The sequence below is a fragment of the Budorcas taxicolor genome, chromosome 6, assembly GCF_023091745.1.
Source record: "Budorcas taxicolor isolate Tak-1 chromosome 6, Takin1.1, whole genome shotgun sequence".
Classification (NCBI taxonomy): domain Eukaryota; kingdom Metazoa; phylum Chordata; class Mammalia; order Artiodactyla; family Bovidae; genus Budorcas; species Budorcas taxicolor.
The window spans coordinates 85,762,652-85,773,183 of record NC_068915.1 but is presented as its reverse complement, the minus strand read 5'-3'; the positions used below and the strand labels follow the sequence as shown (position 1 = coordinate 85,773,183).

At 33.0% G+C, this 10,532-nt stretch overlaps 1 protein-coding gene across 1 annotated transcript; it reads right to left on the bottom strand.

The window, feature by feature from the left end:
- Positions 1 to 2,992: 2,992 nt before the first annotated feature.
- CSN3 (casein kappa) lies at positions 2,993 to 10,174 on the bottom strand. The gene is made up of 3 exons (XM_052642252.1): positions 10,118 to 10,174; positions 5,588 to 5,620; positions 2,993 to 3,481 (listed from the first exon to the last, which is right to left on the bottom strand). Exons 1-3 carry the CDS (start codon positions 10,172 to 10,174, stop codon positions 2,993 to 2,995), a joined length of 579 nt encoding a protein of 192 aa, XP_052498212.1.
- Positions 10,175 to 10,532: the final 358 nt, after the last annotated feature.

Genomic DNA, 10,532 nt, shown 5'->3' with positions numbered 1-10,532 from the left:
GCAGATGGCTAACAAACACATGAAAAGATGCTCAACATCACTCATTATCAGAGAAATGCAAATCAAAACCACAGTGAGGTACCATTTCACGCCAGTCAGAATGGCTGCGATCCAAAAGTCTACAAGCAATAAATGCTGGAGAGGGTGTGGAGAAAAGGGAACCCCCTTACACTGTTGGTGGGAATGCAAACTAGTACAGCCACTATGGAGAACAGTGTGGAGATTCCTTAAAAAATTGCAAATAGAACTACCTTATGACCCAGCAATCCCACTGCTGGGCATACACACTGAGGAAACCAGAATTGAAAGAGACACATGTACCCCAATGTTCATCACAGCACTGTTTATAATAGCCAGGACATGGAAACAACCTAGATGTCCATTAGCAGATGAATGGATAAGAAAGCAGTGGTACATATACACAATGGAGTATTACTCAGCCATTAAAAAGAATACATTTGAATTCGTTCTAATGAGGTGGATGGAACTGGGGCCTATTATACAGAGTGAAGCAAGCCAGAAAGAAAAACACCGATACAATATACTAATGCATATATATGGAATTTAGAAAGATGGGAACAATAACTCTGTATGTGAGATAGCAAAAGAGATACAGATGCATAGAACAGTCTTTTGGACTCTGTGGGAGAGGGAGAGGGTGGGATGATTTGGGAGAATGGCATTGAAACATGTATAATATCATATAAGAAATGAATCGCCAGTCCAGGTTCAATGCAGGATACAGGATGCTTGGGGCTGGTGCACTGGGATGACCCAGAGGGATGGTAAGGGGAGGGAGGAGGGAGGGGGGTTCAGGATGGGGAATACGTGTACACCCGTGGCAGAGTCATGTTGATGTATGGCAAAACCAATACAATATTGCAAAGTAATTAACCTCCAATTAAAATAAATAAATTAAAAAAAGAGAGATCCATTGCATTTGATTGGCTTTATTATGCAGGAATCAAAAAACTAAATGCGGCATAAATGTAAAATGTAAGAGGAGATGAGAAAGGAGCTGGATCTGTGAAAATCATATTCTCTGTTCACTGAAGGCAGACAACTGGCCAAAGGAAAGTTTGAAGTAGTCATTTGGTTTCAGCTAGACCTATAATAATGACAATTTAGAGATTTAGTTCACAATGTGCCAACAGTTCTCATGATATGCATTTTATTTAGCTTCCATGATTTGCTTCATGTCTGTATCCAAGGAGTTTATCTAACTAAATATATAAATTTAAATATTTAAATTCACCTCATAGTGAACTGATACAATTGTCTTCATCTGATATTCACAGAAAGACACAGTCCTATACATTCTTTTTTTATAAGTGATCTTACACTGTGTGGTTTTAACTTAGGAATCTGGGTTCTTGAGTTTTGAACAAATGTTAACTATTGAGATAATGATTATTTTATTAAAAACAATCATGTAATAATGTATTTCATATCAATAAAATAGATAGTTGCAAAGTCAATTACTTGTTTTCATTTTGTGTCCATTAATTTATTCATTTTCTTTTTGAAATTTTAATGAGTCAAAGATTTATCAGCTTATTATCTTCTCTTTCTTACCAGATGTCCTATTAAACACAATCTCAGTAATAAAATTTACACATATGCTGGTCTTGGAAAGTTAGAGTATGTTTTCTGTTTTTATTTTTATTTTTTTTAAACAAATAGCCCATATGGAAACAGCAGACGTACTAATTAAGCCTTACTATCTGAAATCAAGCAGGTTTGATTTGGTTTCCAGTTTTGAACTTTCACCTGTAGCAATTTGCATCCCTAGCTTTCATTTGTGGATTCAAGATGGTAATATAATCCATTCCATATGGCTGCTACAGGATTAAACTGAGATTGTTATGTAGTTTTGATAATTCAGTAAGGACTTGATATTTTAGTTGAAAGTAAATTTTAATATTTACTAATTATGCTTCATCTTTTCTAGAGGATTATATTTCACAGATTGATTGCTTTTTACATCTCATTCACAATATGCTTTCTCACTTGAATCTCGTAGCAACCAAAATGATGAGAAAATGAAAGAGTGATGACTCTTCAGAGAGAGTAATGATTTGCTTAAAGTCACACAACAGAAGAAGCAGCCTTCTCTGATCTAATGCTATTACCATTATATCATGCTGTGTTCATTTTAGACCAAAAATATGTAGACAGTGTGATGAAAGTATTTGTTGCCTAGACCCTCAAAATGTTGTCACTTTCTTCCTAAATTATTTCACAATCTTTAGTTATTTTCTATCTTAACTTCTTCATATGTTTTAAATTATTTTGGACTCTGCCATTATCCATTGATCCAAATAATAAATAGACATATTTTACATTAAAGTTCTGAAAGTTTCCTCTTAATAAGTAGGTGCTTTTCAAGTTAAAAATTAGAATTTTTCTGTGGGATTACATTAAAATAGGAGAAATTTGGGTGCCTAAGCTTATACATCCTTTCGGAAGTGATGCCTGAGATAAAATGCTATGCGTGAAACATATTGTTTCCTTTCTTTCTATTCTTACCAAAAGTAGAGTGCAACAACACTGGTATACAATTAAAATGTATTTAAACTCATAGCCTATATGATTTTTTTCTAAGAAAACATTTTTGAGATAAGAAAAATCATGAGTTTGACACTGTATTTTACTGTCTTTGTGTGTGAACAAGAGTAAAATAAAACTGATAGATTCAAGGAGTATAGCAATTGTTGAAAAAGGTTTAATAATAAAATCTGCAATTTTTATTCATTTTGTAAAATAAGATATTTTAAAACTTTCTTGTTGGGAAAGAATCTAGTATATACATGCTAAAGAACCAGCAAATGTAAGTTATAATTACCCCATTTTGCCTTCTCTGTAACAGATTTAATTTATCCATCTATGCTAGTTTAGATGTTATGATTATATTAATAAGTCCATGAATCTTGGCTATTATTCATTTTGCTTATTTACCTGCGTTGTCTTCTTTGATGTCTCCTTAGAGTTTTTAGACCTCGGTTGAAGTAACTTGGGCTGTGTTGGTCTCAGGTGCACTCGCAATCGATTCTGAGGAAGCTTCTGGATTATCTACCGTGTTCACTATTGCTTCGGTGGTAGGTGTACTGTGTACTGTAGGCTCAACACTAGCGATGGTATTGATGGCAGGGATTTCTGTTTTATCCTGATCTTTCTTTGGTGGAATGGCCATAAATGATAAATGTGGGTGTGGGTGACGTGCCATGGTAGTTGGCTGGTCTTGGCAGGACTTGGCAGGCACAGTATTTGGCAAAATTTGCCACTGAAGAGTTTGGGCAGGTGACCTAACTGCAACTGGCTTTGCATAATATGGGTATGGCAGAAATTGATTATTAATTAGTGCAACTGGTCTCTGTTGGTAGTAATTGAGTCCATAACTAGGATACCTACTCAACACATACTGAATTGGGATATATTTGGCTATTTTGTCATTGAAGAATCTTTCATCTTTCTCACAGCACTGCAAAGAGAATAAATTATGCAGAATGGTATTATTGTAGGCTGGAGTGAAGAGATATCTTAAATCAGAATTTTTTGAAACAAATTGTTACAGTATCTGATGTTAAGAAAGTACAACATTGGGAATAGTGAACCCAGAAACCATATTATTTTAAAAGATATGGATTTGTACATCTTCCTTCCACTTCTTGATTTTCAGCAAATATTAAAAATAACATTAGTTTCAAAAAAATAGATGAGATAGCTCATAATGTAAACCACTTTGCCCAGAGCTTGGCATATGTAAAAAGTGCTCAGTAAATGTTGCCTTTTATAAGTACCACAGCTAGAACAGTTTCAAAGAGAGCTTTGACATACAGTACATAAGCATTCTACACACAAAGAAAAAAACTGTATATCTCTTTCCATATACATGAATGTGTATGTGTGTGTATATATATATATATATGTTAATTCTCACCATATGTTTGTAACTGTTTTTTTATTATATTTATCTAGGGATTAGGCTACAGGTGCATTTTATCTAAACTAATTCTAGCAAAATAGTAAAAATAATGTGATGTGATTCCTCGGTTTATATGTTGGGTTTTTTTTTTTCTGCTTAGTTTTATCCATTAAAGATCAGTTAGGAAATTTTCCATCTTTATTTGCCACAGTTCTATTAATTAGGTACAGTCATAAAATATATTAGTTAGGTGCAGTTAACTATAGACAATTATATTATATACTGATATATTAATACTGTATATTATATAATCATATAATATTATAAATTGTATTATGCACTGTATTATATATTATATATCATGATGTGATATGATGTGGATTCTTGGGTTTATATATTTTTATATAATTTATAAAATTTTATAATTTTATAATATATAATATATTACATTATAATATTTATGTATTATATATTCAGTTCAGTTCATTTCAGTTGCTCAGTTGTGTCCCACTCTTTGTGACCCCATGAACTGCAGCACGCCAGGCCACCCTGTCCATCATCAACTCCCGGAGTCCACCCAAACCCATGTCCATTGAGTCCATGATGCCATCCAACCATCTCATCCTCTGTTGTCGCCTTCTCCTCCTGCCCTCAATCTTTCCCAGAATCAGGGTCTTTTCAAATAAGTCAGCTCTTCACATCAGGTGGCCAAAGTAATAGAACTAATCAATTATTAATATATAATATATATTATATATAATTATATAAAAACATAATATACATTTCACATCATATCACATCATGTGATATATTGTGATATATGTGATATATATCACATTATATTATATATATAATATAGATATTATATATAGATATAATACACTATATATAGATATTATATATAATATAATGTGATATATATGATGTATATCACATATTATATGATATATATAATATATATTATGTTACATAATGTGATATATATCACATTATATTGCATATATAAATATATATAATATAATATATATTCCACATCACATCAACTCATGTGATATAATGTGATATATAATATAATAATTAAATAATTATAATAATTGATTGGTTCTGTTTAATTAATTAATATTAATTAGGAACCATTATAAAATATAAAATCATTAGATCTTTCTTAATGAATAGAAACGAATGAAATTATACCTCAGAGCAAGGTTTTCTCATGAAAGGAGACATATTTAAAGGTATTCATTCAAACAAACTGGGGGAAGTAAATACAATTGTATGAGAATCATCTGAAGATGTTTCAGAGAGGAATCATTTCCCATTTCTTAAAAAGTAGACAGAAGAAATATTAAGCTTTGCTTTTGTTTTCATTGTTTTCCCAGTATTAAATTCTGAGAAGGTTTTCTCATGTTGCTAAATACATGTTGCTAAATACTCATGAAAATCAACACAACTTGGCCTGTAAAGTGATACCAAGATTTTCAGATAAACATTGATATTGATTCCTATGATTGGTTGATGAAATGATTATTTTTACAAAGATTATCCAATTATTTTATATAGTTTAAATATTTACTTAGTCTTTAGATAGAAGGCATTTTAATATCATTAAACTTTGCAGAATGTTATTCTTTGGATTTATATCTCTACTGGAAATAAACTTACTATTGGTTGTTCCTGGTTTTGCTCCTGGGCACCCTGGTGAGATTCAGAGAAAGAATCAGAAACAAGACATTAGAAGAAAAAAAGCATGATAGAGTCTAGTTTTTATGATTTTAAAATATCTTTTATAAAAAAGATAAACATGTTTTTCTTGCTTTTATTTTTGTATTGTAAAATATTATAAAGCACTTTTCTAGGTTATCTAAAGTCTGTGAAACCCTCAAGAAATGACAGATACATGCTAACTAAAATAGCAATAATAAGCCTCATGGTTAATTTGTTCTTAAAAATCACTACTTAGGGAGAAAAATTCAAGATTGAAAAGAATATGATCATTTGATCTCTGTACCAACAACTATATATGATATTGCTTAAATGAAGAACATGAACAACCTATATTCAATTTGTATTGAATATATATTGCTAAAAATAAGAGGAGAATTGAGCATATTTTTCTGTTTCTGCTCTCCTAAGATGATTTATGAGGTTTTCTTGATTAAAAAATTGCCTCTAGCATAACACTGGTATATAAATGTTATATAAATAATAGCATTTTAAAATTATCATGTATTTGTAGTACTTTTCTTAGTTCTGGATTGTAACATGCATAGGAAATCAGGAGTGAGAAAGTAGTTTACAGGCATATCTATATGAAGCTTTAAAACTTACAAAAGGTGAGTTCATAATGGTAAATAGTTTTAAGATGACAATTTTAGTTTAAGACTTTTCACACATATCCCTGGGATATAAAAGATCCTATAAACCTTTAGGAAGTTGTTGGTATAGGATATCAGAGATTTAAAAAAACAATAAAATACAGGGTGTGTTAAGACAGGGACTTATTTACCTCTAAATTTATTGTCATTAGTTTAAAATTTAAAAATTTATATTAATATTAAAAATTTGCCCACACTAAAACATCCTGAAAATTTAGATATAGATTTGAATATAATATCAGTCTACATGCATTATGTATTCTTGGTATATGTTCATTTTAGTATCCTGTATCTTAAATTTTTTAAAGACGTATGATCTCATATCATTTTTCCATCACCTCAGTTTTCATACTTGCATATTCAAAGTTGAAAAACAATCAATGGTTATATCATGAAATGTTTGTTCTTTATTGTTAACTTTTAAAGGTTTATCAAAAATGTTTTTATTGTAAATACAGACATGGAAAACATCTGGATAGATATCAATGGACTTTTAAAATGACCTATGTAGCCCACCAGGCTCCCCTGTCCATGGAATTCTCCAGGTAAGATACTTGAGTGGGTAGCCAGTCCCTTCTCTGGGGAAATCTTCCCAATCCAAGGATGAAAACTAGGTCTTCTGCATGCAGGCAGATTCTTTACTGTCTGAGACACCAGGGAAGCCCAGATGTCAATGGCCTTTTAAATAGTTTTCAGTTTTCAATAGATTTCTTAAAACAGTCTTTCAAAAATATGATTTTTTGGGGAAAATTCTTTGACAGAAATTATTAAACTGCTGTACAGTAAAAATACACCAATTTATAATGCCATCAATAGACTATAAGATCGTGCAGCTCATCAGATAATTGCTAATAATAAATATTATCTTAGCTATTTATACTTTGGAGAGAACGAATACATTTAGCACATAAGAGATGCTGCAACATTGCTGTATTAAGTTGTATGATTTTGATTGGGTAAGTAAGATTATATAATAAGATTGGATGGTAAAAATCAATCTAAACTTTCATTCATCTTTTGAATTATTTGTTCATATCCATGGGGCTTGTAGCTTTGTGAAGACAGGAAGGAGAGTTTGGGAATAGCGAAGATGTTTTCAGAGGTCAAGCAGTTGTGAATCACTTTCTGATTTAAACTTTAACCTCTATCCCTCAAGAGATAGCCCAAGTTCTAAATATGCAGGTGGCCACAATAAAATCAAATTTCAAAGAAGAAAGGAAGAAATATGAATGTCATAGTAATTCAAATTTTTAAAAAGATTCTAAGAATTTACCAAATAGAATTATTTAAGAGATATTAACTTGAAAGCAAAACTAAATTTAGGAATAAATGAATTATGAAACAAGGATTAGTGCTGTTCCAAATTTTACAATTTAAGAGGAGGTCATCAGTTCAGTTCAGTTGCTCAGTCGTGTCTGACTCTTTGCGATCCCATGGACTGCAGCATGCCAGGCTTCCCTGTTCATCACCAGCTCCTGGAGTTTATTTAAACTCACATCGAGAGTCGGTAATGCCATCCAACCGTCTCATCCTCTGTCATCCCCTTGTCCTTCTGCCTTCAATCCTTCCTAGCATCAGGGTCTTTTCCAATGAGTCGGTTCTTCGCATCAGATGGCCAAAGTATTGGAGCTTCAGCTTCAGAATCTGTCCTTCCAATGAATATTCAGGACTGATTTCCTTTAGGACAGACTGGTTGGATCTCCTTGCAGTCCAAGGGATTCTAGAGTCTTCTCCAACACCACAGTCCAAAAGCATCAATTCTTCAGTGCTCAGCTTTCTTTATAGTCCAACTCTCACATCCATACATGACTACTGGAAAAGGCATAGCTTTGACCAGACAGACCTTGGTTGGCAAAGTAATGTCTCTGCTTTTTAATATGCTATCTAGTTTGGTCATAGCTTTTCTTCCAAGAAGAAAATGTGTTTTAATTTCATGGCTGCAGTCACCATCTGCAGTGATTTTGGATCCCCCAAAAATAAAGTCTGTCACTGTTTCCATTGTTTCCCCATCTATTTGACATGAAGTGATGGGACCGGATGCCATGATCTTAGTTTTCTGAATGTTGAGCTTTAAGCCAACTTTTTCACTCTCTTCTTTCACTTTCATCAAGAGGCTCTTTAGTTCTTCTTTGCTTTCTGCCATATGGGTGACGTCATCTGCATATCTGAGGTTATTGATATTTCTCCTGGCAATCTTGATTACAACTTGTGCTTCATCCAGCCCAGCATTTCTCATGATGTACTGTGTGTATAAGTTAATAAGCAGGGTGACAATATACAGCCCTGATGTACTCCTTTCCTGATTTGGAACCAGTCTGTTGTTCCATGTCCAGTTCTAACTGTTGCTTCTTGACCTGAAGACAGATTTTTCAGGAGGCAGGTCAGGTGGTCTGGTATTCCCATCTCTTTATGAATTTTCCAGTTTGTTGTAGAAGTAGTTTGTTACAGAGTAGAAAGACTTGTGCTCATCTTCTCCTGCAAGAACTCCAAAATTTCAACTCGCTGCTGAACAGCCATCGACAGGAGAATGTTGGATCCCACCGAGGAAAGATGCCTCATGTTCAACGGCAAAGGAGAAGCCCCAGCAAGATGGTAGAAGGGTGAAATAGCATTTAGAATCAAACCCCATACCCGCCAGAGATGCTTGGAGGGCTCAAATAAACCTGGTATGCACCAGGACCCAGAGACCCCACAGAGACTGAGCCAGAACTTTGTTTGAATGTCTCCTGCAGAGGTACAGGTCAGCAGTTGACTGCTGTAGGGCAGGAGCTCTGGGTGCAGTAGACCTAGGTATGGCATAAGCCCTGCTAGAGGAGGTCACCATGAACCCCACCATAGAGCCTCCAGAACTTACACAGGACTGAGGAAACTGACTCTTGGAGGGCACAAACAAAAGCTTGTGTGCACCAGGACACAACATCAACATGAATCCACCACAGGTATAACATGAAAAAGGTTTGGGATTTTTTTTAATTTTTTTGACTAGTTTTCCTTATTGTTTTGGCTATTGGTCTGTTTTATTTTCATGTTCATTTGAGGATCCCAGCCACTTATTTGCCAACAGTAAGAACAGGAAAATAAACATCTGATGCTTTCAGATGTTTGCCTAAAAATCAAAGAGGTGTTTATGGATATAATCCCTGAGAGGGAGTTAACACAATGGAAATATTATAACAAAAGTTTCAATACATTTAAATATTAAAAGTACGTGTCAAGTTATTTGAAATTGGTAAAAAAGCTTAAAGAGGGAGGGAGGAAGGAGGGGGGTTCAGGATGGGGAACACGTGTATACCTGTGGTGGATTCATGTTGATGTATGGCAAAACCAATACAATATTGTAAAGTAATTAACCTCCAATTAAAATAAATAAAATTATATTTAAAAAAGCTTAAACTAGTTCCTAATATTTTAAGGATTTAGTTCCTAAACAAATTGGAGTTTGCATGAAATAAGAATTTAACTAAAAACATTTCTGATCTTCATCTATGGTTTATATATTTATTTTTTGTGAATTATTTTAAGCGCATATTATAATTTAAAAATATTTTCAGGATTTTTCCTCCCAAACGTGTTTTTTCTATCATATGAGAATTTTAAAGGTTTTCTCTAGATGACAAACTGTGATTTCTTTATTCCTAGAAACCAGAGGAATATCCAGAAGATTATGACTTTAATAAGAAAAATAAATGTAAAAATAAATTACTTATACAGCTATTTTGTTCTATAAAATATAACTGTATTTAGAAATTTACACAATTAAAGCCCTTAAATAAATTTAAAAAATTTGATACAAACTGATTAGATGAAATTAACTTACCAAAAACGGCACGGTTAATGCCAGGATAGTCACAACTAGGAAAAAACTCTTCATCATTGCACCTAAAATTAAATTAAAAACATTAGATTAACAGGATCTGTTGCTGATAATTTAGGAGTGACTTGGAGCAATGTTTTCTTTGGTTTAAGGGTGGGAAAAGCCAGATTTAGGGGGAGATTTAGCCAATGTGAAAAATCTATTTTATCAAAAGCTTTGGAGAAACCAAACGGTAGGAAATATATGAATTTAATTTTTGGTTATGTTACTGAATGTCTCACTACAAGATTAATCCTGTATTCCTTTCATATGTGCCAAGAACATAGTAGGAACAAAGCTCTGTGTGTCAATGATGAGATTATTAAGGTGAATTGGTCAAGTAACATAAATTTTAGGAAGAGTTGCAACGTACACAAAT